A 27,597-nucleotide genomic window follows, 5' to 3' on the forward strand; every position below is an offset into this window, starting at 1 on the left:
AGGGGTTCAGTATAAGCAATTATTTTAGAGTTTAACATGTTTGTGAGTAGTAAGAAATCATTAGTTTTAAGGGAATCGCATCACACGTATTTCTCATACGTTATAGACCAATAAACGGTAGTAAATTACACATATTTCCAAATTTCCGATTTCAATTTTTAGTATATGCATAAATTTTTTAACAAAATATCTAGGTTTTCTAAGAATCCGATTTTCAATTTTTAATTTTAAAGGACCATTAAATTAAGATATATTTATAAAAAAATCTCATGAAATTATTACATTACATTTGTATTTATTTTGGGCACATCAAGTTTTAAATCAAAAAAGTAGTTCCTACAAAAAAGCATAGCCAAGAGCTTACGAATTCAACCCTTTTTTTCAAAATTACAATCGAAGTTCAGGGAGTACGTTTAATTTATAACCACTTTTAGTAGTTTTTATAGATTATGAGTACAAGAATATATTTAATTTTTTTCGATTTATTTATATGTGTGTGTGCGGTACGAGAGTTGCTTTCGTCTGCACCTCCATTTCATGTACCTTACTCTCTATCATGGCTGGGTCGTTTCGTTATTTACAAATAAAATAATTTTAAAATAATATTGTTTATCTGTATTCTGTAATCCCGTTATTGTCAAAGAGACAATTCAGTCGATCAGTATACAATAGGATAGGCATATCAAAGTCGAAGTATCAAGTGGGCCAAATATAATGAATAGTTTACATACTACACGGGCCGCACATAAAAATTTAACAAACATTTTTTATTATTATATATATACATATAAACCAATTGTATAACTTAATCGATTTCAGTTTATCAAAATATAAGGCATAATAACGTATACTAAACATAATATAGTTGACGTATATAACCAAGCCCGGATTATGATAATTTGGGGCCCGGGGCCAAACAATTTTAGGGGCCCAAAACCATAATCAAAATATTGATGATTCACACAAAAATATATTTCAGAGACAAAAAAAATTATATTCTAATTTATAAATTTATTTCTTGCTTTTTTTTAATACAAAAAATAAAAATGTTATTTATATAAATAATTTTTTCTTTCTTTTTGGGAAGCAAACCCTTTAATTATATCATCGGTATTAATTAGATACATCTAAAACATTACTCTCTGAACAAAAATTCATAAAACTATATACTATTTTATACTTGTTTAATGTACGAGCTAAAAAAAGAGTTAAAAAAACGAAAAAAACCTATTATCCACCAGAGGCTTACTATTTTTTTATATCCGTTGTGGGCCCGGGCCCATGGCCCCCTCTGCACCTCCTTAATCTGGCCTTGCATATCAAGACACCCACGGAACCGATATAATCACTAATCACGAACATGGCGTACGCAGGAATTTTTCATAGGATGTGCAGAATTATTTTAGTAGGGGTTACTTGACCTACTACAATTCAGTAAGATTAATATTATAATAATTAGTTAATAATAAATTTTAATTTTAAAATAAAATATTTTTTAGTTTACATATTAGTCATATTACATATTATACAATTAAATTTACTTAATATACATTAGTCGATGGCATTTACATTTATATTTTATAATGGTAACCTTATTTGTATTGTTGTTAGTGTTTTAAACTCATCAATAACTTCCTCCATTTCTAAAGATTTTGCAATTTCTTGTTCAACAAAAATTGTAAGTAAGGCATCTAACCTTTCTTGAGCCATTGTACATCTTAATTTATTTTTAACTATTGCCATTTTTGAAAAAGCTCTTTCACAAGAGCAACTAGTAACTGGAATGGTAGTAAATTCTTGTAGAACTTTAAATATATTTTCAAAAGTCTGTTCCATCCTAAGTTATTCAACTAACCACTGAGTTTTTTAGTTTTAGTAAGTTACCAACACTAAAAATTAAATTTAATGTATCTTGACTGAAACGAATTTTGGTGTCATTTAACATTTTTTCAATAACACTGTTATATACAATTATCTTCATTTCTTCTTTTGTATTTTCAAAAAAATGTTGCGAATGATGTTCATAATCTATTGTATTTGATACTTTACGCCTTTTTACTTCAGGTATGAATACATCAATTTTAGTACAAACCACTTTAGTTTCATCAAAATTGTATTAAATGTTTCGTCTGATCTCATCGTTGAAGAGAGTTTTGCAAAGCAGTGATTAGTGTAACTGCTGTATGTAAATCCAAGTTAGGTGATTGTAATGTAGCACTAACTTTGTTTACTAAATTTAGAATAGGGCTTAACATACACATAGAAAAAATAAATTTAAAAGTTTTCAAAGAATAAATGAGACCTTTTGTTTTGGATCTTACATCTGAAAGATTTGTTGAGTCTCTGATATTTCCTCCAATGCTTTTAATATTGCTTTATAATTATGTTAAATTGCCTCAATTGCTTCAGAACGGCATGCCCACCTTGTAGTTGACAGTGTCTTCAATGTTTTTAACTTTATATTCATTAAAGTTGAAATTTTCTCTAATAATGAATGACGTACACAACTACCTTCAATTAAATTATAAACTAATTGAACGGTACCAAAAAAATCAAATGTCACACGGTTTTATTTTCCAATGAAATCTACTAACACAAGGCTTAAGCAATGCCCATAACAAGGAACATAGAAAAGCTTTGAATTAATTTCTTTACATTTAGCTTGGACTCCTGCATGACCATACATTGTAGCACCGTCGAAGCAAACCGATAACACATTATGCCATTCAATACCTATATTGTTCAATACATCACATAATTCCAAAAAAATAGTTTGAGTATCTCCGTGTAATAATCTTCTTAAACAAAAAAATCTTTCAACTGGTCTTTTTTGCTTGGATGAATAATATCGAATAACAAAAGACATTTGCTCATTGTGACCAACGTCACTAGTTTCATCCGCAATGATTGAAACTTTTTTTCCACAAAGTTCAGTAGAAATTTTTCTTCGAATAATAAATATTACAAATTGATAAAATTAGGTCATTTTGGATATGGTTACTCATATATAACGCATTCCGAGGTCCATTATCTAAATGATTTTTTAATACTGGATCATATTTCTTAAGCAAATTGACTAATTCTAAAAACAACCCTTGATATAATTCTGAACTTTTTTCAATATGTCCACGAAATGGACGGCCACCCTGTCCTAAGCATAAAGTATCATCAATAAGACGATACATTATTTGTCTGTTTTACGATTTTTTGTTTTTCTTTTTGAGAAAATTGAATTTCATTATCTTTGCCCATCAGAACATCTATAGATTTACAGTTTAAAAAATTACTCATTGAAGTAGTACTGTTTATATGGGAGATAGAAAGCTGATGTGTTCTAAACTTATTAGTTCCTAAACGCCAATTATTAAAACCCAAATGTGAGAAGGTCTTATCTAATTGTTCATTATATTTTCCATTGGAGTGTAAAAAACTCTGCAACTGAAACAATAAGCACAATCTAGTTTAACACTGTATTCCAGCGAGCTGAAACTCTTAAACCATTCATTATGAAATTGCCTTAGAGTGTTTGAAATTTAAGTTATTGGATAGTTTTTAAGAATTGGTTGATAAGGACCTCTTTTTATATGATCAGATAATTCAATTTTATTAGAAGGCAAAGGAGTTTCTGGATCTAGAGGGTGCAGGAGAATACAATTGGGCTGGTTAAATGGTAAGAGCATAGTACAATCTGAAAGTAATAGTATAGGTATATATTTGTAAATTATAACACAATTAAAACATTGATAAAAGCTAAAATTATAACTAAATCTAAATGGTACAATGTTAGTTATACAGCAGTAGTTATAGCAACATACATTTTACAGAATTTATAATTATAAATTATTATTATAAATTTGCTTGTAATTTATAAAAGCTACCAAAATAATCAAATAAATAATCAAATGCTATAATACCCATAATTTATTGTTACTGTATTTTTATGAATATAAAATAAAAACAAATACTTAGTTTTAAATTATAATGTAACTAAAATATTGAATATTGGTACAACAAAAAATAATAACTGACATAACACAATATTTAGGATATACAGCGGTGGTGATTAGTGATGACTAATTAGTTAGACACATTAGAACATGAACTAGGTCCTGTAAAACAACACCAAAATAATATAATTATATTTAATATTTACTTCATAGAGTTTATTAGATTGAAAATACATACCCATCTTTGAATTGTTTAAGTCTGATTCTTTCTCTATAGTATTATCTAATGTATTATCCAAAAGAAAAATTTTATTTTATTGACTGAATCAGTAAAACTATTTTCTTTAATATCTTGCTTAAATCATTGACTTTTGGAGATTGATCACACATCAATAACGAATCATCCGGGTAGTCTGTATTTTTAACAATAGATATTGGAGCATCTGGATCATTTATTGGAACATTAGTATCAGAAAATGTATTATCTAAAATAAAATTTGTAATTGAATGCATTTAGTATTTTCATAAAATTTTTCTTACCTTGTTTTTCTTTGGTTTGAAAAAATTCAACAATGTATTTTGTTTTTTTGAAGCCATACTAGGGTTACCAGATTATATTTTTCCGAATCCGGGACTTTTTGAATGGATAAATATTATACATATATTATAAATATATTTATATCGCCATATAAAAGAAAAAAAAATACATATTTATATATATATACTAGCTGTCCCGACACGGCGTTGTCCGCGTATTAGTAGGTTTTTTAGCATTTTCGTAGGCCATGTATTAGTGTTATTATGTATGAGAAAATTTAAAAGTAATAGGTAAAGTATCTAAAAGTTGAAATTAAGTACAAACCAAAATATATATTTTCTGAATTTACATTTTATTCATCTTATATTAAATTATTGTTTGTAATCAGTGACCTACTTACAAAAAATACTATATACATTAAAAACATACAAAAATAAATTAAATTATTAAAACTAAAAATTATCTAAGTACTACTTTGTGTACAACATTCCTGGTTAACCTGTCTTTCGCTAACACGAAGAGATTTGATGGTTTTCCTACACGTGAGCAGGCAACATATAGCCATGTGAGAAACATGTGTTTTCCAAATCCAAACCGCAAATAGACATTGTTTGGCCTTGAGATTTATTTATAGTCATCGCAAAAGCTAAACAAACTATACTGATTGTGTTTTTACTATACTGATTGTGTAGGTTAGATTTCCGCAGCATTATACTAAATTTAAAAAAAATTAAAGAATATTCAATACTGAACACTGCACAATAATAACACAATACCAAGTATTTATGGTTAGTGTGTAGGTAAAGTAAAATACGAAAACACTAAACCGGTACAAATTAAGCTGTATAAATAAAAATAACAAACAAAACTCGAGACGGCGCGATTAACTTCAAGCCAAACCAAAATATGAGAATGAGGCAAACCTCGCTTTTGCCACTCAATAGAATACAGCCAGCAACGTGTGTTACCAAAAACTGAATATTTTACGATTAAATTAATTAAAGATTTTAACTTTTGTTTAAACACACGTGTAACGATATCGTGACGATGTATTGATTGTTGGCCTGGTAATAACAAACTTTTTATTTCTTCCCAATTTGGATTACACGTAAATGTAACAAACAAATCAGGTCGACCGTAATGACGTACATAAGTCATCGCATCTTGTATGTATTCCTGCATGCTCCGTGGACTGCCGATGTAGCTTGAAGGTAAAATACATGCAGTTATGATGTCATTGGCGTTTAAATTTTCATCGATGTTTCCGGTGATAGAAATACACCGAAATACACCATGCAATTATACACATTTATTAAAAAGTTAATTAAAATATTTAAAATATTAAAAAATTTGAAAAAAAACTATCCTATATTTTAAGTTGGACCAAATTACACACGGTGTAAAAAATTTCATCAAAATCGGTCCTGTAGTTTCGGAGATTATCGCGAACATACATCGTGACACGAAATTTTTATATATATATTTATTTATATATATATATATATTTTTTTTTTAATGAAATATGTATAGAAGCAAAATAATAATAATAATCATAATAATTCATATTCTTAGTCTTCGAATCTTTTGGGGTGCAGAGTTTCTTCTGTTGATTTTACTACATATTTGACTGATCCATAAACTTGTTTTAATAAAGACTTGTTTCCCAAACTTTGGTCGTAAAATTCTTCATAAGATGTATTATTGAAGCACGTTTTTATAATATAACGTTTTTATATCTAGTTATTATCTTGAATTTGTCCGTGTGCTGTTCATCCGTGCATTTGAATCTGACAAAACAAAAATAAATTCAACAGCTTTTAATACCTCAGAAAATGCATGATTGTTATCAGTGAATATTTTGAAAATATACATCCATTTATTTTCTATTTTTTGACAATGCCACTCGTTATTTTGTTGATTAATTTTTTCAAACATTTTGAATTATTCGAAAAAAATTTATTCATCAAAATTAAATTTGTTTGACATTCTAGCTTTTATAAAGATTACTGATTTTTTGACATTTTCCCAATTTACTATTGTCTTTATAGCTAATGTTATCTATAACATTGATTTTAAATTAGTTACATGTTGATTTGAATTGTTCAATTTTTTTAAGTAGTTGTAACAAAAGTACATAAAATTCATCACATTAACTTTCAAAATTAGTTCTATTGATAATCCCTCGTCCTCAAGTTACAAGGTTTTCAATTTTCTTAATATTTTATCGAGTAAAATTTTGAAACCGGGCTTATGAAAAATTGATGATACCAGGGTATACGGTCGTATATAGTGTATAGCTTGTAATTTGACAAATAACTACATAATACCTTGACTAGCCTAACTTATGGTCAAGGCCGTATCTGGGGGGGGGGGGTCCAGGATGTTTAGACTCCCCCCGAAATTTCTTCAATATTTTAAGAATGTTTAAAATACTTATTTATTTTTAATACCAACATAATTATTTTCAGTCAAAAATGACTTAAGCTCCCATTAATCATTGACTGCTTTTAATTTAATATCATAATATATGAAAATATATAAAAGAAGATTAAATCTTTTTCTGTCTTATTTTTAACCAAATATCAAAAGTTAACATCTTAATTAAATAAAATTACAATATACATGTTTTGGACCCCTCCCGAAAAAAATTTCTAGATACGGCCTTGCTTATGGTTATATTTATGACGTGATTCGGTATCAGATATATTATTATTATTTTTCTTTTTTCTTTTCAATGAAAAATTCAAATTTGTTATCATTTTACAACAAATTTCTGTTATTAAACAGTCATAATTAAGGATGTGTAGTTTATGAGTGAGTTTTTTTGGTTCCTACCATACGATAGTTACTACATGAAATAAGGCGTATACCCATGATTTATTTTAGCAATACATCACTGCCAATTATAATATAATTTCAAGTATTACGATTTAAGAATTAAGATTCAGTATATTAATCATAGCACAGAACAAAATTGACATGTCTATGATATTAATCGTTATTATTTTATTAATTGAGAACCAGAATACCAGATAACTGATGTGAAAACACAAAAAATTGGAGGAAAACACTATCAATCAAAAATTCTTGTACCCCAATTCGTAGTTAAATCTATAACCACGGTCATAAACGTAATACCAAATAATACTACAATCGATATTAGATTTATTATTACTATGAAGTATTGCATTATCTCGAACGGATTATTATGTGTGTAATTGACAATTGTGCATTATACACAGTGTTGTGTTTTAGATAAATTTATCTAGATATGTTAACTAGATAAAAACTTCATATCGTTATCTTATCTAGATAAAAAATAAAATTGACATCTAATTTTCATCTAGATAAAAATCATAGCCATCTAAATAATTCACAAAATCTGTAGCTAATCATTAGTAATAACTAATCTGCAATTTTATCATTCAATATAATATAAATAACTAAATAAGAAATTTCATGTGTATATTTACTTGCAAAAATTGGTTCTAAAATAGTTTTACATATCATTTATTATTAATTATGAACAATGACAATTTATTATGTATATAGACATATATTACCTATATAATGAGAATTATTAATAATTTCATAATATGGCCTATACGGGGAAGTCTCATGCCCGTATTACTATTGTTCTGTGGTATTACGAACGGCGAAAGAGCATTTACTAGACTATTAGCGGTGGAAGACATAAGCGCCAAAATGAGATAAGAAAAAAAAAAGTCGTATCGTACAAAAGCGTCAAAATCCTAGATATCTATAAATTAAATAACAGGTATTAAATTTAGAACTATATCGTTCAAAAACTCCAAACGCTTAATCTTAATTGACAAATGTATTATATGATTACGATAGATTATCATATAGACAGTGTGTGAGCAAGTTTTGAATTATAACATATTTATTATTAGTACCTATTTCGTTATATCGTTATATTATACTTTATATTGATGTGCATGTATATTATAATTTACTATCGAAATTTTTTTTATAAAATAGCAACGGATTTATTAACTTAATATTGATTTGCATGTACAGTGCCGTCGTTAACGAGCAGGCAACTTAGGCAATTGCCTAGAGCCTCGCACTTAAAATAAATTTGGGAGCCCACAAATTTGTCAAATTAGAATAGTTAAATATACTTAGTTGTAAGCAATGTCGGATCTAGGAGGGATAAGTGAGTATGCTTGTCCCAGGCGCAGTTAGTATGAGGGCGCTTTTAAATTAACGGAAAATAAAAAATGGCATGAACATACATATATCCATATATCCATCATCATAAGGACGCTGCATTTTAATTAGCCCCGATCCTCAAATTTCCTAGATTCGGTACTGGATGTAAGGAAATTGTACTGATTTTTCCTAAGGCCTCGCAAAAACTTGCGACGGCACTGTGCATGTATATTATAATTTATTATTGAAATTTTTTTATAAAATAGCAACGGATTTATTAACTTTATATTGATTTGCATGTATATTATAATTTATTATCGACATTTTTTTCAATTTTTTTTTTTTAATTTTTAAATAACTACCTACTTATATAAAATATTAATCTTGGCGCAAATACTATGTCACTTTTGCACCTTTGGCGTTTATGTTTTATGTAGGGTATAACAGGTAACAATATTAGATTGGCGCTTATGTCATACAGCCAATATTAGAACCAGAGATAACGCACCATAGGTCTAAACTGGTTATTATTGCAGCTGCGCTGTAGATGGTTTATAAATACTAAAATACAGAAATAATTGTCGATAAGAAAATAGCAATATTACAATAAGCATTACGCTGTACCTACACAGAAACTGATCGTTCTCCGTCATCATTCGACCGCCTTAAATTCAATATTTATATATAAATTATGTCCATTGATCATGTAATCATGTGATCTAAATAATTGTCATTACCGAACCCCAATTCTGTGAATTCATACTTTGATGTGTCTATACAATATTATTGTACAACAAAATAAATATTAGGTGTGAAACGTACGTTATTTATTAAAATCTTGTACTGTACGCAGCGCATTCTCAATCACGTGTTCAGTGTTTATCATCAGACCGTCTTCATATTTTTCATAATTTTGTCTATGACTTTCAATTTTGTTTTATTAGTGAAATATTTTATATTTTGAAATGGATCGTTACATAATACAATCATTACCCAAGACCAAAAGAGTTCGCCTACAAACGGATAAAAACGTAGATGCCTTATATAAATATCTAGATAAAAATTATTTTAACTATCTATATCTAGATAATTTTAAATCCAGATATCTTATCTGTATCTAGATAATTTTTTTTATCTAAGCACAACACTGATTATATATAATAATGTTATATATATATATATAATATGATACAGAATAAATTATACCAACTCTCAATAATCAGTTTTATATAATTAAACAATGTTTCATCAACAATTTAAAGTAGGCACACATTTTTGCTGGGTGTGCAGCTGCACACCCTGCACATCCCATGCGCAAGCCTATGAAACAAACCTTTTAACAAAGCCCGACACGTAATGACGTAATTACTAATGACTAATAATGCAACACCGAGTTCCGATCGAACGGATTACCGTATGAAAAAAAAAAAAATACATCGTAAAACATTTACATTTTTTTTTTCTTCTTCCAGAGCTACAAGGCGATATACCAATCGGGAAGAGTTCGAAAAACAAAGTGGCCAGGTCATCGGCGTGTCCGAAGCACATGCACATCGTCACGGTGGCCGCGTTGACCGCGGTCTGGGCCACGGCCATCGGCTGAACGATCGCAACGATGACGCGGAAATAAGAAGAAAATAATTAATCACATCACGTGTTATAAAATTTATTGAAATGTCTTTTTGTTTCCTATTGTTTCCCCTGTTTTTTTTTTTTATCGTTTTCCTTTCTTTTTGTATAAATGAATATCTCTATCCGTCGGTTTAGGTATTCGCTCATCAACAGACTGGATGTCTACTGTGATCGTGCTCCCGTTGTACATTTTCCAATGAATAACCCTCTAAAACGTTTAAAATCTCTTACATGTTCGTTTGCGTTATTATTTTTACATTTTTACCGTTTCGATTGCGTATCTCTTCGTCCGCGCGGAGGTGCACCGGACGATATTATTGCGTACGACCGCTGTTCAGGTCGGAAGATCACGATTCCCGACGGTCGCCAAGACCCAGGCGCCCCCGGTATCGATTCAAACGGTGCACTGATCGCGATCGTTTTGGACGTCCGGACGTAGGAAAAAAATCAATAAAATATCGCGGACCCAATCGTACGCAATACGTGTAACGGCGTGTAATATAAATGTGTACGTGTATGTAAATATAATCGATGTACTCACCGATGGTGTCCGGTGAGTCGGACCCGACTTCGGAGTGCGGTCACGCACGGATTTCTGCGAACAGACGGAAAAAATAATTCGTCTGCCGCAACGCCGTCGAATTGTTTTTCCTTTTCCGTTATATAAAGCTTATCGTTGTTGTTGTAATAATTATTAATATCGTACGCTCTACTCCCGAGATAATATGCGCGTTGCGGAACAGCTTCGATCGTTTTTTTTTTTCCGGCACGCGTACGTTACCGCGCGTACTGCGTTCGCCGGCAATGTAACGCGTTGCCCCGATATTTAATGTGTCGCGAAGTGTTCCGTTCCAAAACCAATTATGTACCTACTGTAAATATAGAAGATAAGAAGAAAACGTATGGAAACCGTTTGATGCTTTTGGATCACTGAACTATTTTTGTGTTGGCTGTAGCTAATTAAGTTTAATAAAATAAATGTTGCATATACTCGAAACGATTTTTGAATTATTTTGAACAGGTCGACGAGAAGAGCCTGCGACTCTTTCCCAAAACTTTGTGGCGCCTTAGATTTTTTTTTTTCGCCCGCGCACCGTATTCCGAACTTCGAACCCGTGTTTAATGGCGCACTGTCCCGATACGACTACCGCCACGACTAAGTGCTACTAGAAGCGCTTCTTCTACGTTTCGGACGTTCTTTCGGTTCAGTGCGCCGAAATGTAAGTCAAAACTACTAGCTCGTGTAAAGCATATCTGTATCTGTATCGACAACACAGACGAAAAACAATTAAACAGGAAGTTTCGGGTACATCCATTACTGTCCGATTGTTCCGCCAAAGGATTGTTCAATTTGTTTTAAAACTATTTAATAAAGTACGAAGACAAGTTTTTTTTTTTAATTATTTAAGAATTTCCATTGATTAATTTACCGAATTGACGGAACGGCAATATTTAACGGGTCAACAGATGAATATGAGGGAGTGTAACTCACCCGTCGAAAATTTAGACGTAACCTTAAGGAGAAACGCGCCACTGCCAATAGGTCAAAGATTCCGTGTTTTTATGCACGAACAATGAACATTCATGTGGTGGCGCCTCTATTCAGGTCGCGCAAATAAAGCTCAAATATTGGGGGTGCTGAAATTGCTGAAAATTAAATTAAATGTTATTTAAATGTAATTATTTTAGATTATATAGATCTGAAAAAAAAAAACAGGAGTGCTACATTTGAACTCAGAGGTGCTAAAAACCCTATTGTGCACCCTAGTTACGCCTATGGTGGCGCCACTATTCCGGTTGCGCAAAGTTCTATGAATGGCTACTCGATGACGGCGCTTACCACGTGTGGAAAGACTAATTTTATTACTATCATCATGTGGTGGCACTTAAGTCCGAACCTAGAGGGTCTATCCCTCCCGAAATTTTTTTGGGTTATATCATATCCTGGTAAAATAAATATTTCAAAATGATCAATAAAACGTTGTACGTTTACGTCAAATAAATTAATGTAATATTCTTGCGTGTTTAAAATAATTACCTACAAACATAGACAGTCAACGTTGCTCGGTGCACTCCCGTAGTCTCGTGCATATACGGATAACAGCTACGGTCAAGCCCTTCCCGAAATTGATTTCCAGCCCCGGTGGCTTACGTGAAAGAGGCCGTAGTCCTCGTCTCCTTTTGTAAGCGCTCGCGGACGAGCCTTAGGTATCGATCGGCAGTCACGAACAACGTTTTTGGCCGAGTTCCGGTTGAAATAGTGTTCGAGGTTCCCGATCGACACATGGTTTGCTGACGGCCCACAGGGTATAATAGAACACGTGGCGCCTCAGGGTGCGAAATCGTGTTTTCGGATATGTTGCCAAGTACTCCGAGAGCCGATTCAAACATTTCAGAATTCTTTCCCGAGGCAAGAGGGAGCACTGTAAGTGGTGCGACGTATACCGTTTCGTACGTTGCCGTCATCGGATTCTCGTAACACAAACGCGTCCTCTGTCGTCAAGACCGGTAACGACCACGTGCTCTGTCCGCTTGTTCAACTTTACGAGAACAGGGTTTCAACCGCAGCTCTACAGTCAACCGCATTCGACGGGCCCGGCGCTCGCCCATGACTGCGTACCGTAGGTCAGAGGCTAAAATATATCGTTTTTCATACTGCACACTTAAGGATTTTGCCATAATCCCTTTTCGAACGTTGACAGTTATGAGTAACGCAGTTAAAATAGTCGGTATTTAAGATTTTACTGATGATACATCTTGGAATTTTAAAAATATGTTAGATGATTTAATAAAAAAAAAGTAAAATTAAAAACAAATACCATAACATAGAGAATAGAACCACAACACACTTAACATTTCGTATTATACAAAGTGTGTCGATCTGAACACAATTTTAGTCCCTGCCGTAGGTCATGAACCAATCGACGCGACGCTCGTAGTTGCGGGCCAGCGGTTCGAGTGGCGATCCGTCGCCCACCTCAACCGGTTTTCGAACAAACCTTCACCGTCCCTGCAGAACCACAAACTAGTTGGAATTATAAGGGTGGGAGAAACAAAAGTATTCAATGATAGAAGAGTAGAAAAATTGGTCTCTACTCTCGCGCAATACAATAATCACGTAATGTAAGTATATTGATGTGAACTTATTGTCGTTTAACAACCGACCATCGGGTGTCAATCTACTACCCACCCGCCTACCGATTTAAAGGGGACAATCGTCTCCCCCTACGGTCCCCTAGATTCGAGTCCGTGTGTCCTTGCACCACGTAACGTTCACAGATAAGTGCATCCGCAGGATAAAATCCCACCCGGGACAAGATTAAATTTCTAAGAGCCAAAACAACGTATATCTAAAAATAGATGAGAACAAAATCAAATACCATGGAAATTGGTACTCGGGAGAATTTATAGTTTTAAGCGATATGCAGTAATGTGTACACATTGTAAACTAATGAATACGTTCAAGAATATACACTTTAGATTACCTAAAAATATAAGAAATTTTACTTAACTTCATAAATGGATCTCAATAAAATTATGTTTTAATTAATATAAGTGATATTAAATTAACAACAGTTTTGTAACAAAAATTCCCCAATGGGGCAATGGCCATAGGCGCAACTAGGGGGGACCAAGATTTAACCCCCTATCCATAAATATTCCATGTAATACATGGCATACGGAAAACAGCATACTTAACTCACATTAGTGTCACATAAAAAAAAAGACACATTGCAGTAAATCCAACTTGACTCAGAATCTAAAATATATTAACATGGTACCTATATAAGAGTAGGAGTAATCTACAGGTTATTTTAAGTTTTGGTAGGAAGGCTGTAGCCCCCCAGATTTCTTACCCTAGTTGCGCTAATGACAATGGCCCCCTTGCCCCCCCCCCCCGTGCGGGCATGCATGTTCGCAGACACTGCATATCCACAACGGCAACCACACCGACACCAATGACCCGCCGCTAGCCGGCCACATTCAGTCCTGAAACCGAGAAAACCATTGACAGCTGTTGTTCCCGTTTGTATTCCGTAAATCAATGGTCGCGCCTGTTCAGTGAAATCGTAAAGCGGAACTCGGTCGTGATTGTTAACGGTTTTCGCACGTATAAACGTTTTATTTTTAAGGTTTTTTTTTAAAAACATTGAAAAAAATAAAACATATAAAAGCTTTTCAGGATTTACCGAATAACTTTTTTTCTCAGCAGCGTCTTTACAGATACTCCCTATAAGCTATACTCATAATCATCTACATCCACAACCCAACCCCTCTTCCACTAACTAATGAGATGATACAGCTCGATGATATCATCCGGATATTTATTTACATTGCATATTTCGAATAGTTTATTCCTTATTAGTTCCTCGACATGCACTCGAAATTCACAAGGAAAAACGTATTATGTCGAAATAAAATATCTTAAAAAGAAACCCTTAAAAATCGAACATTAAAAACGGTCTAATTCGATAAAAAAAAGTACACGTAGTAGCAACACATAACACAAGAACTTTTATCAATAGTTCGTTTTGATGAAACACAGCAACGATGATATTACTTTCTATCCATACACGAACTATTGAATGTTGAAACTGAGTACCTATCAAAAACCTGACTGCAATTAAACGTACAAATATTATGTTCAAAAAAATTACCAAAAACATAAATCATTATTTAAGTTTGACCAAATGACTATTTATGAACAAGTAATTTTGAATTATTCACTACCATTGTCATTAATGTTTTGTTCAAAAGGATTAAATACATACACTATCATATTTCAAGTACTATACATCTGCAAAATCGCCATGTATTTCTCAATTAGTCATAGTGGTCAAACATTCGCACCAAGTGTTCATAAACATGAAATATTACATGTAAGCAGTTAACTACAAGAATACAATTTTAGTTGTTTATCTTTTTAGGATTATATATTTCAATTTTTTCCATAAAATATTAATTATATAGATAAATGTGCTGAGGAATATACTACTAATACATTGTTCTATTTAAAGTTTAACATAATATTGCCAAATTATTGATTCTTAAAATTACACAATCAGTCCTTCGCCTTAGAATTAATCATGAAACAGGCTTAATACCTAAATATAACCACAATTTAAGTTAAAAACATTTAAGTTTAACATCAGTATTGAGGACAATGCTACAATACATACATACATCTTCAACAAATAAATGTTAACTCTCTCTCCTTTTTTTTTTTATGGTATTAATCATTACTATTAAAAGTACATACAAATTCATAATTGTTTTTTGACAATTCATTCTACATGCATAATTCAATATTATAAATAATGTAATGATATAAGATTTCAAATAAAATTTGCATATCAACAAATATTAGTATTATATTTTCCGGTAAAACTATAAGACTTTTAAGAACAGCTAATATACATGTTTCATAATATTTTTTTACATACAAAATGCTGTTGGTTAATAAAACAACTACCTAAACACACATCTGAAATTAATCAAACAATAAAATACTAAAATGTTCCGATTAAAATTAAAAAAAAAAATTTATTGCACTTAGTAAAATGTCTGACAGTTCTAATAATCTTAATTGAAAACAAGGAATCTAATAATTAACATACATGGTTTTGTATTTTTTTTTCAATAAATATTATTTTTTTAATAATAAAATTGTTTATTTAAAATTTAATATAAGTTTATTGATTATATAAAATATGTAAATTATACCACTGTTATAATATAAACTATTTTATGCATTATATAAAACAAAATAATAATATCCAAGAAAAATAATATTACAAATTAAAATGAAAATACATATCCTTTATTGTATGTACTTATGTGAATTACGATAAATAAAACATGAAAGTGAGTATACACAATCAATCAACAGTTAAATTGTCAATAATTGAGAAATGATAATCTCAAAGAAAATTTGAGTTAAAAAGTATAATTAAATTCCTTAACATAAAAATATAATAGTTAATATACAAGGACTAGTTCATTTTTACACTATTTAGTATCAATCTTCTCAGTTTCCATACTAGAAATAATGCCATTAGAAATTTCATCAGAAGCATCAGTAATATCATTTGTTTGTGTCTGATTTGTGCTATCGTCTTCTTTTTTATCTTTCTTCTTATTTTCTCCAACTAAGAAATACAATAACACTTACATTAAATGATCAAAAATCATATAATAAAACACATACCATCATCAGTTTCCACTCCTTCTCCAGCTGAACCTTCACGACGCCGTTTGCGAGTAAAACGCTGTTGTTTGATAGGTAGCATTTCCATCCCAAGCACTTTATTAACTTGTCTGAATGTTAGCAAACGCAATGCATTCTATAAATGTAATTTCTTATAAAATAATTATTCAATAATTATACTTGTATAGGAAAATAATATAAGACATATTAGTTAATTTATGATTGTAAGCTCAGATATGTCATCTTACATCATATCAAAATTATCAGAGTGAGCTAGGTTAAATAAGACATTCATCATAGCAAAAGAGTATTTTCTAAAAATAAAAATGTTATGAAACAAATAATTTGTCAGATATTATTAAATTACATCAATATGATAAATTATCAGAGTGAGCTGAGTTAAAAAAATCATCATAATAATATGGAATAATACATGAATGTATAACTATATTTAAATAATATTATAATCATATCAGATATTATTTTAGCATCAGTATCAATCAAAATGAGCTAGGTTAAATTCAATCATCATTAGAGGTAACTTTTTATGTTAAACATTATTTAATATAAATATAATACATTATGTAATGAAAAACATAACTAATTTGACATGAATTTTAAATGGTGGTCATAAATATTTTAGTCGTAGTGATATAAAAATAAAAATAAATTTAAAATTCAGTTAAATTAGTGTCTTAAAATCAAAATCTCATCAGATGTTATTTGTAATTTGCATCAATAAGATAAATCTATCAGAGTGAGCTGAATTAAAAACAATCATCATAATTATAATTTATTTTAAAATATATTTAGAATTCTAAAGTCTCAGTAAAAATAAATTTAACAGTTAAATTTAATAATAATATACATAATTAAATCTAATATTATACCTGAGCAGAAAGTGTGATATCTTCTCGCTGTTGTAATGTAAGCGGTGCCAAAGCATCAATAGGATCTTTCTCACATGGATCAATTAAATGAATACCTGTAGCACCTGGCAGTAAGGCACCACTCGCAATTGATTCTAAGAAACGTCTTAAACATTCAGCAGGACTCAAACCTGCAGCAGCATTGGGTGAATTAGGTGGAAAAGCACTAGTTAATACACGTTCAACAAAGAGTTCCAGCATCTATAAAATATGATGAATTATATTAAAAACCAGAAATATTAAATAATTTTTCTACTTTTACCCATGGAGTAAAGGGGTGCCATTTAGGTTCTCTCATTATGAAATCTTTCAAAATTCGAATTATCAAAGGACCATTAGCAATTACACCCAATCTAGCCTAAAATATTAAAAAAATTATATTAAAATTAGCTAAAAAATATTTGTAGTTGAAATGAGCCAAATTAAGATTTAAAAATTAAATAATTAAAATAAAATGAATTTAATAATATAAAACTAAGGAAAAAAAAAAATAAAATAATTTTAATAATTTAATGTTGGCTCATCTCATAAAATTATTTGATTCCAAGATATGTAGTACAATGTGAATAATATTTTCTCATTATGTGATGTAATCGAAATGGGACATTCTAACACACATTTATCAGCAGCATATGCATATTTTTTGTACTTTCCAGCCTTACACATTCGGTTATTTATGATTTCGATCCAAATTCAAAAAATAACAGTTTATACCGAATTACTAAGGATGTGTGCTTAATACTTTGAACCTCAATATTATCTATAAAATACAAACTATTAGATCATAATGCTTTGGATATAAATTGAAAGGGGAAAAATAAGTATGAATGTGATATAAAATAAAAAGGAATGATGATAAGGAAAAAAATTAAGCAATATGTTCATCTTCTCACTAACTTTATATTTATCCCTTTTCGATTTTAAATATATACATATATGTACATATATATATACATATATATATATTATGTATTCTCACATACCCACATACACATATACATACATTCGCACACATCCGTCTCATTTGTACACTCGTGTATTATAGGGACACCGCCCTGGTTTTGACTTTAAGTTAAAAGGTGCCCCGCAAAGCACACGATTATACATTTGTGTACTTTTCAAGTATAAACAATCAATAAATATATGTATATAATATACACAAAACATAAATACTAAAATCTACAATAAAAAATATTTATTTTAATTTAATTTAAAGAATTTTAAAAAAAATCATATTTACTTATGGCAAATATGATAAAACTTCGCTAAGCTGGAAAGTAATAAATAAATAGGCAAACCTGAAACCATTTGGCATGCCTGATGGCAGCCAATGCTTCCAAACATTTTGTCTTGTCCAAAACGTGTTCGCCAGGCACAATGGCCACTGGTTCCGTCTGTTGGCTTTCTACAATAAAAACCCCAAACAAAACAAAAAAATGTGCTCAGTATGTTATTTCCCAAAGAGTGTTTGACCATTAACATAATTATACAAATATATAAACTTAACTGTCTATCTGATTCTTAATATAGATATTTAATCTAAGTATAATGAATACCGATTAAACAGATTACTTATTTTTAAATAAAAATTGTATTATGATTATGTTAATTTAAACATCAACTATGTAAAAATCACAAATTAACTCTTACACCAGTTTAAATATGCATTAATTAATTGAATAGCAGCTTAATATTAAAACTAATAATAAACTTATCTTTTAAAGAATTTTGATCGCAACTATCCAAATAAAACTTTTTTTTTTAATAAAATTTCATAACTTAACATATTTTTCTACACGTTTCAACAAATTACATTATTAATGATGCAATTTTTCATTCAAAATAATAACAATGACCTAATATACAAATTCACTGTGAAAAAATGTTATGTAAGGTAAATCCAGTAAAAACTAGCTATTTATATATCAACATTTATAATATACTAGAAATATACTATTAACTAAGAGATAACTTCCTTAATCTAGTGATATCTGAATTTCATAGATTAACAGTATTATTTAATTCAATTTTGCTTTTCAATGACTCATTATTATTTTCACATTTAAGGTTATGTAGTTCAGATAAGTAAATTGAATATTCAGTCATATCACTGTAAGTCATAGAGGTATAAAATAAACTCAACAATTTAATAACCTGTTTTGGTAACTAAAAATAAATAATAAAAACTGTCATGATATATAAACTGTACTTCATAAAACATAATATTAAATTGTTGTTAAATTTTAATTGATTTTACTAGAAATTAAAAATAATTATAATTCATATAAAAAACAAACCCATAAATCTAGATTTGAATATCTGGATACTCAGAAAATTCAAATCTTCGGATTTCATGCCCATCGCTATACTCAAAGCACACTTTGATAGCAATAAGTATGATTTAGTAAGTCCTTGTACAGTCGTTGCCAGATAAATTGAGGCGGCGGCGGCGGCGGCGGCGCTTTTCATTAAGTGTAGCCCAAACTAGTCGCTGATAGTGTGGTGCAAAAGTCTCACAGTTAGCTACGACGTGCGCAGTTACCAGTTCGAACCTGGCTTAGTGCAAAAAATTGTCTGCAGAATTTTCTGTTCTCTCTCCCGTTCTGGTTGCCCTACACTGCTAAAAACAACTAACCTAACCCGGTGTGTTTTGACCGCGCAAGCACTTCAGTCGTATCAACAATATATGTTTATAATAATGCATATAGATGTTGTTATTATTTCATCATATTAATATTATGTATTATTATTATATTAATTATATTATTTTACAATTTCTACTTTTTGTTCTTAAATAAAAAATTAATATTGGAATATATGATTTTAAATTAATATCGTAAAATATTTTTTGTAACAATAGTTGGTTTATTGATATATTTTCAGTAATAATATTGAAATACGGAGGACCACTGGTTTTCCGTTATCGCGCCGCCGCCGCCGCCGTCTCAATTTATCTGGCAACGACTGTAAGACGGTGACAATTAATGGATGGACATAACAAATTAAATTGACTGCCTAATTAAATTCTCAACAAATAGGACATTATAGAATATATAGGAAGACATAGTTAAAATAAAATAAATCAATGTAAATATATATAAATAAGATTAATAATACACAGATACTTTTAAAAAATACATTATTGTTATAAAAATTATAATGAAAAATACTATAAATGTGCAATGTCTTTTAAAGTATTTTTTTTTTTTACAAGTAAAAAGTAAGCAATAATTTAAATACAATACTATTAGGAAACATGATTAAAATGAAAAACCCATTGAATAACAGTTTTTGTTATGTTAATAATTAAATCATAAGGTATTATATAACAAAAACTATTTTATAATAAATCCTGCAAAATATTCAATATGTTGCACATGCCATGAGATGGGACAATGATCAACACATTAGCTGTAATTACTCACTTTTCACTAGTATTAATATAATTCAACTAATTTATAGTAAATGTATTAAAATATAATTGATATTAAATCTTTAATTTATTAAGAATAAAAATTATACTTATATATAACAAAAACAATTTTTCAAATATATTATTTTCAAATTTTCATTTATATTATTTATTTGCTTTATACCACAAAATGTAAATATTTATCTTTTTATATCTTCAAGAAATTAATCAATATAACAAAAGAATTACTATAACCACATGGTCAAAAACCCTTTTCAAAGAATAGGTGTAACATTTTGGAACATACTCATTTTAACAGACCATTAACATTAATTTGAAGCCATTTACATAAACATATGTATATATATTTTATAACCTTTCCTAAAATACCTACATACCTGGCTACAATACCCAATGTATTGAATAACTATATAATTAATGATTTTAGAAATTCCTATATTCTTAAAAATTAATTTTAATAAATTCACTTACCTCCTTCGGCAGCACTTAAAATAGCTTCTCTTATTGATGGTGATGTAAGGGTTACATTCACAACAAACTTCTCTTCTTCTACAGTAGTCTCAACAGTTAATTTTGCATCAGCTTCACATTTATTGACAATATAAATTTCATCTTTAGCAACAATCTATAAGGAAAACCAGAAAGCTCAAAAAATTTCTCAACTTTATATTATAATATAAATTTCACCTTTAATTTTTCAGGTAAAATAGTAACAATAGAATTTAATAATGCTACAGATGGTGGTACTGAACATATGATTACTAGATCAACATCATTTTCGTTTATTAATAAAAGTCCTTTAGATAATGCTCCAACTCGCATTGAACCAGTCATCTTCTTAACAGTTTTAATGTCATCTTTTTCAGTATTAAAAGTAAACCTAAATCAATAGTAATTATGTGTAATAATTAAGATTAAAACATGTTAACAATTAATTTTACATTGACCCATCACGACCATCCTCTTTTGCTGTAGTGGTTTTCTTTGATTGCTCTTTTTTTACATCTGTATTTTCAGCAACTTGAATTTCAGGGACTGGAACAATCACTTCTGGAGCTATATAAATAATTCTATTATATCAAAATCCAATGAAATAATTTATAAAAATAACTCACTAGTTTTAACTAAATCTTCAGCAGCAAGTTTCAATGCTTTTTCTGTGTCTGAGATGGCTTTTTGTAAAGTTTTTAATGAATTCTGCTTTGGGAACAAACTAGAGTGTTTAGCCATAATATGTTTGTCATCAACAGTATCATAACGTCGCATTGAGTTATGCATTTGAGGTCTCATACCAAGACCAAATTTCATCTGAAATTAAATAAATAAAAAAAATATTTCTTTTAAAATTGAAAATTTAGTTTACATACCAAATGAGGAGGAGGGGGTCGAGCCCCTATCATAGCAGGAGGACCAAAAAGAGGTGGTGGACCCATATTTCTTGGACCCATTGACCTACACCAGTCATAATACTCCACTTCTTCTTGATAACGCCTACGATCTTCCCATGAATATCGATCTTCCATATCCATAAAACGATCAGCCCAAAAGTTAGATCTAAAAAAATATTTAATTATAATTTTAATTATGACAAATAAACACTAGAAAGTTGATTTATCATAATATTTTAACATCAAAATAATATATATATACAAATATATATCAGTAAAATAATGACTTCAAATAAAAGAAATTTTGCCCTTAAGATACAAAAAACATGTTTCTCTCGGTTCAAAAATTCATTTCAGACTCGTCATCTATTTAAATCATCATATATAAATATTATCACTAAGGTTTAATTCAACAAAAAATAATCAAAGTTATTATGTCATTTTTAACTATATATCTATAATTTGTAAGTTAACTTCATTTATCTATCAGCATTTTTCGGACATCAATTAAAAGAAAATTTGTCCTTTAAAAACAAAAAACATGTTTCTCTAGATTCAAAAATTCAATTCAGACTCGTCATCTATTTAAATCATCACTAAGATAATATTTTCAATAAATATAAATAAAAAATATTGGAACTATCACAAATCTTAAGTTATAAAATCTATTCTTTTACACTCCAATTAGAAGTATCAGTTTTTAGTAATATTTTCTACTACCATATATTTACAGTAATATTAAATGTAGAACTAGGAAGTTAGGAAGTTGATGTATTACGCAATTTTGGATATTTGTAGTCCATTTTAATAATTTCACACTAGTTCACTTCTGATAATTTCTTGTTGACCGAAAATGCCGATAATTTAATACTTGAAAATTACCACGGTCTAAGATTAGTAACAATCCAATTTTATCTTGCAGATTGCAGTTGTCGTGTCATAATCTTATCATAGTGAATAATACTTATAATATCTAATAATTAAAAATTTTTTTTAATGTTTTTGAAATGCCGAAAATTAAAACATCAGTTAGTGCTCGTCTGCGTCTCCCAATAGCTTCAGTGGACGTAGAGACATTTTTCCAAATATAAATATTTATAAACAGATAATCGTCATTCATGTACTTTTGATAACATCAAATACGCTCTAATTGTACAATGCAAGGATTTTGATTTTTATGTATCTTGAAATCTTTGATAAATTTATAAAACAAATATTTGTAATTTTTTTAAGTAATTTTTGCATATTATTTTGTTATTTTTTTTAGTGTTTTTCAAAAACTTTTATGTTCAACTTCCAAGTCCTACTAATAACTGATGCCAATTAAACACACTACTACAATAATACCATATTATTTTTTTTTTCAATTTTTGTCATTTATAAAGCATTTTTTTAAATTTTTTTTATTTTCCAATTTTTCATTTTATTATTACATATAAAGTGATTTGTTATAACATTTCTATTTACATATTTTGATTATTTTTATACATATAAATCCTAGCCTTATTTATTACTATACTATACATAATACAATTAATACATAAATAGAATTATTTACCTTTCATCTCTAACTCTAGAACCATCATGTTGTTTATCTTTCTGCATTCTACGAGATTCAAACCAACTTGGTTTTAATTCCACTATTAGACTAGGATCCACTTTTTTCTTGTAAGAAAGCCTATGTCTTCTACCCTTCATATGCATTTCCTTGGCATTGGGATCGTTAAACTTACATTCACATAATTTACAGTTGAAACTCACCATTTTACCTAAAGATAAATAACAAAATTTATTTGTTTGTTAAAATTAATTATAATTATACGATATTATAAATATATAATAGTATAATTAATACTATAATTATAATAATTTATGTGTACTTATATTTCACAATTTTTTAAAATATAAAATCATAAGGATTCAGGAATTGCTGTATTTGAATATTCTTTAATGTCTTTGGAATAATCTGAGAAAGGTATAAATTTGTTTTAAGACATAAATGACTGAATTACAAAAATTCAAATTGCATATTTCTTCCCGGTTTATAGGAAAATGTATATTAGACAGAAGTTTATATTTTAATTTAATTGTTATTTAAAGCATATTTACTTATTTTTATGTTTTAAGTGAATACATTTATTCTAAAGGTTAACATATATTTTTTACATTTTTAATAAAACTTTTATTTTGATGTAGAAGAAAACGAAAAAAAATGTTATCATACTAAGTAATATTATAGTATAACTTTTAGTAAAAAAAAATAACTTAACAAAAAAAATTGACTACATATAAAATGTAATAAATCAAAATTAAAATTAAGTTTTTAATTGCTATTGTAAAAAAATTTGGTTGTGTATTTCAGTCACTTTAAATGCATGTATCCAACAATTTTATGTGCAATAAGCCTTGAACACTAATAATCATTAATTATTGTTAAGCGATTAAAAATTAATTTAATAAACAGAATATTCTGTCTAAGGCAAGTCTTTAGCAAGGAATAATCAAAATAAATGTTATTAATTAGTTAAAGTAATGTCAACAAGCAGTCTTAGTAAGAACATTTTCTACAGATAATGTTGTGTATATTACAAAAATAAAGAATTTCTTGTTTATATTTTAATACAAATATTGGGAATAAATCGATAGTTATACCAAGGAGAAGATTATATACAAACATATGTATGCATACCTGTTTCATCCTTTATTTCTTCTATATATTCCATTCCAACAAGCAGAACATCAGTTTCTCCAGTAGTAATTGGAGTTACTACAGGAGGTAACGATTTAGTTTCAGTTTTAACAGTAACAACAGGAGATACATTAGATTCTATTTTTGGAACAACTGTACCCAATTTTCCAGCTAAAAAAATTATTATATAATAATTACATTAAATTTATTATTTTATTCCAAGAAGTTCATAATGCATAACAATAATTAAAAAATTATTTTCAATAACCGACATTAATTATAAAAATTGTTGTCATTTATACTACATTTATCATATTAAAAACATTATGATAAAAGCATTAAACCAGTAAGTAATACATACAAGCAACAAAATGAACTTTGGGTGTGGCTGCTTTTGAAACAACTGTAGTAGTTTCAGTATTAGGTGGTGGAATTGGTTTACCAAGTTTTGTGTGCAAATTATAAACCTAAAAAAATAATAAATTAGCAACAATACTTTGATATATCTAACATTTACATTAATACTTTTAAAATTAACTATTATTATCAATATTAACATAGTTCTCTTTGGGTTTAAAATATAAATTACCTTAAGCATAGTCTTAAAATATAGAACTTAACAAAATACAAGGTAAACCCAACAATAGAAAAAGTAAACAATTTTCAGATCATTATCTCAGCAATATACTTTCAGAGAGCTGGGTATAGTAAAACGATGTCATCATAAAATTAAAAATATAAACATGTAACTTGTGCAAGACAGTTAAGAAAATAAAATCAAAGTACATTAATAAATGCAGAATTTTTTTTAGTTACATATTTTAAATACATACTCACATTTATTATAAATAAATAATCAGAAAATAATATCAACAAAAATCTTCAGAGAGCTAGGTATAGAATAATTGTATTATCATCAACAAATCATACAAATTGTATTCAAATGTATAACATAAGTTAACAAAACATAAAGAAAAAATACATAAGAAAAAATGTTTTACTTTCAGATCATTATCTCGGGAATATACTTTCGGGAAGCTGATTAAGTTAAATTATATCATTAAATTGAAACAAACATCCATTAATACTATAATAAACAGGCTACAATATCAGTTCTTAAATAAACAATAAAACTTCATAACATTTATAGCTTTAATCTTTCATATAACATTAACTGCCAAAAAATTAAAAGTTCTAAGCTCTTCTGAGCATAAAATTCATTTTATCATATGAAAATAACAAATTTTCTGATAACTTTCAGATTAATTATCTCCACAAAAAGATTTAAGAATGAAGTGCATAAATAGAAAAATCATATAATGATTAAGTTATCAACAATTAAATATCACAAAAAAGCTTTTCCAAGTAAACAGTTAATCTTAATTGCTCTACAACATCTAAAAATCACTAATACAATAATTTACAACAAATAAATATACATTTATTTTAATATTATTTGATATAAATTTTAATGAAGGATCAATGATTATCAGATATTAATCTCAACATAGAAGTATTCAAATGCATACATTCAGAGAGCTGGGTATAGTATTTTTATCATCATTAAATTTATGATCCATACAAAATACTATTTCTTATTTATCTAATTTAATATGTAAAACTAATTTTAATTATTTTACACATAATTCTGATATTTAAAACTGACATTATGTTACAGAAAACTCAGGGTCAGTCATTAAAAATACTTAATTTATATTATTTTTAAGTATATTTATAATATACTTTAAGAAATGGAACTTACTTTCTGATGTTTTGAACCCCTCAAATGTGCTGCATATGAATCAGCACCCGTACAAGAAATATCGCAGAGATCACAATGGAATACTTTAGTTGCAGGATTATTCGAAGTTTTGCCAACATTAGTTGTAGATATTTTAGAATTAGCTTCACGTTTCTTATGTTTTTGCCCATCCAGATGTTCTTTATATGTCTAATAGAAGTGCACAATAAAAGTGATACAATATAAAAAAAAAAATATATATATCTGAATACAATTACCTGAGTTCCTGCACAACTAATACGACATACTTCACAATAATGAATTTCCTGAGATCGACTAGCAAAACCTAACCGGTTGCTACTTTTAGCACCTCCAGCAAAACCAGTAGTACTTTTTTTATACCAATTTTGTCTTTTTTGTGCATTATTGGGTCGTACTTGATTTTGGTTTTGAGTGGGAAAATTTGTATTAGAATAGACAGCTTCATACCCTGGAACAGCTGGTGCTAGAAAAATCATATTTTCAAAAATAATTTCAAATATTTTTTAAATTAAATTTTCCTATAATACCTTTATTAGTAGCTTGATTTGAAGCAACTGAAGCTGACTGGATTGGATATGTAACTTTTTGTTGCATAGCAGAACTAGTAGCATATGCAGCTGCATTAGCTTGACATTGCTTTTTAGGGACAACTCCTGTGGTGTAAGTAGTAACTGCCTAGACATTAAAACCAAAAATTATTAAGCTATGTTATACATGTATTAAAATTATTAGTAATTAAAAAATTTATTTTTTCAGAAAAGATTAAGCCATATAAATAATCATAATAGTCATACTAAAATTTTCATCATTAAAAAATAATAATAAAAACTAAAAATAAAAATATTTCTAAACCACTTATTATACTTAAAATAAA

General features: G+C 28.8%; 2 protein-coding genes across 3 annotated transcripts in view; one reads left to right on the forward strand and one right to left on the reverse strand.

Annotated features, from left to right (window-relative positions):
* The window catches only part of LOC112686728 (lachesin-like), a 207,423-nt gene extending 196,133 nt beyond the window's left edge, over positions 1 to 11,290 (forward strand). Inside the window, exon 7 of the mRNA XM_025559137.1 lies at positions 10,134 to 11,290. Coding sequence (XP_025414922.1) covers positions 10,134 to 10,264 — 131 coding nt within the window. The 3' untranslated portion in view covers positions 10,265 to 11,290. The remainder of the gene's footprint in view (positions 1 to 10,133) is intronic.
* A 4,811-nt stretch (positions 11,291 to 16,101) lies between these two features.
* LOC112686693 (zinc finger RNA-binding protein) overlaps positions 16,102 to 27,597 on the reverse strand; it is a 14,857-nt gene continuing 3,361 nt past the window's right edge. Inside the window, exons 4-19 of one of the 2 annotated variants that reach the window (XM_025559102.1) lie at positions 27,251 to 27,398; positions 26,960 to 27,171; positions 26,703 to 26,891; positions 25,302 to 25,407; positions 24,941 to 25,111; positions 23,810 to 24,020; positions 22,231 to 22,417; positions 21,979 to 22,171; positions 21,805 to 21,919; positions 21,551 to 21,743; positions 21,335 to 21,488; positions 18,729 to 18,835; positions 17,693 to 17,788; positions 17,392 to 17,631; positions 16,502 to 16,637; positions 16,102 to 16,442 (exon numbers count right to left, since the gene is read on the reverse strand). In XM_025559102.1, coding sequence (XP_025414887.1) covers positions 16,303 to 16,442; positions 16,502 to 16,637; positions 17,392 to 17,631; positions 17,693 to 17,788; positions 18,729 to 18,835; positions 21,335 to 21,488; positions 21,551 to 21,743; positions 21,805 to 21,919; positions 21,979 to 22,171; positions 22,231 to 22,417; positions 23,810 to 24,020; positions 24,941 to 25,111; positions 25,302 to 25,407; positions 26,703 to 26,891; positions 26,960 to 27,171; positions 27,251 to 27,398 — 2,598 coding nt within the window. In that variant the 3' untranslated portion in view covers positions 16,102 to 16,302. Of the gene's footprint in view, positions 16,443 to 16,501; positions 16,638 to 17,391; positions 17,632 to 17,692; positions 17,789 to 18,728; positions 18,836 to 21,334; positions 21,489 to 21,550; positions 21,744 to 21,804; positions 21,920 to 21,978; positions 22,172 to 22,230; positions 22,418 to 23,809; positions 24,021 to 24,940; positions 25,112 to 25,301; positions 25,408 to 26,702; positions 26,892 to 26,959; positions 27,187 to 27,250; positions 27,399 to 27,597 lie in introns of both variants that reach the window. The other variant, XM_025559101.1, reaches the window with a different exon arrangement.

The sequence above is a fragment of the Sipha flava genome, unplaced genomic scaffold (assembly GCF_003268045.1).
Source record: "Sipha flava isolate LNK unplaced genomic scaffold, YSA_version1 323_pilon_pilon, whole genome shotgun sequence".
In the NCBI taxonomy this organism is placed as follows: Eukaryota; Metazoa; Arthropoda; class Insecta; order Hemiptera; family Aphididae; genus Sipha; species Sipha flava.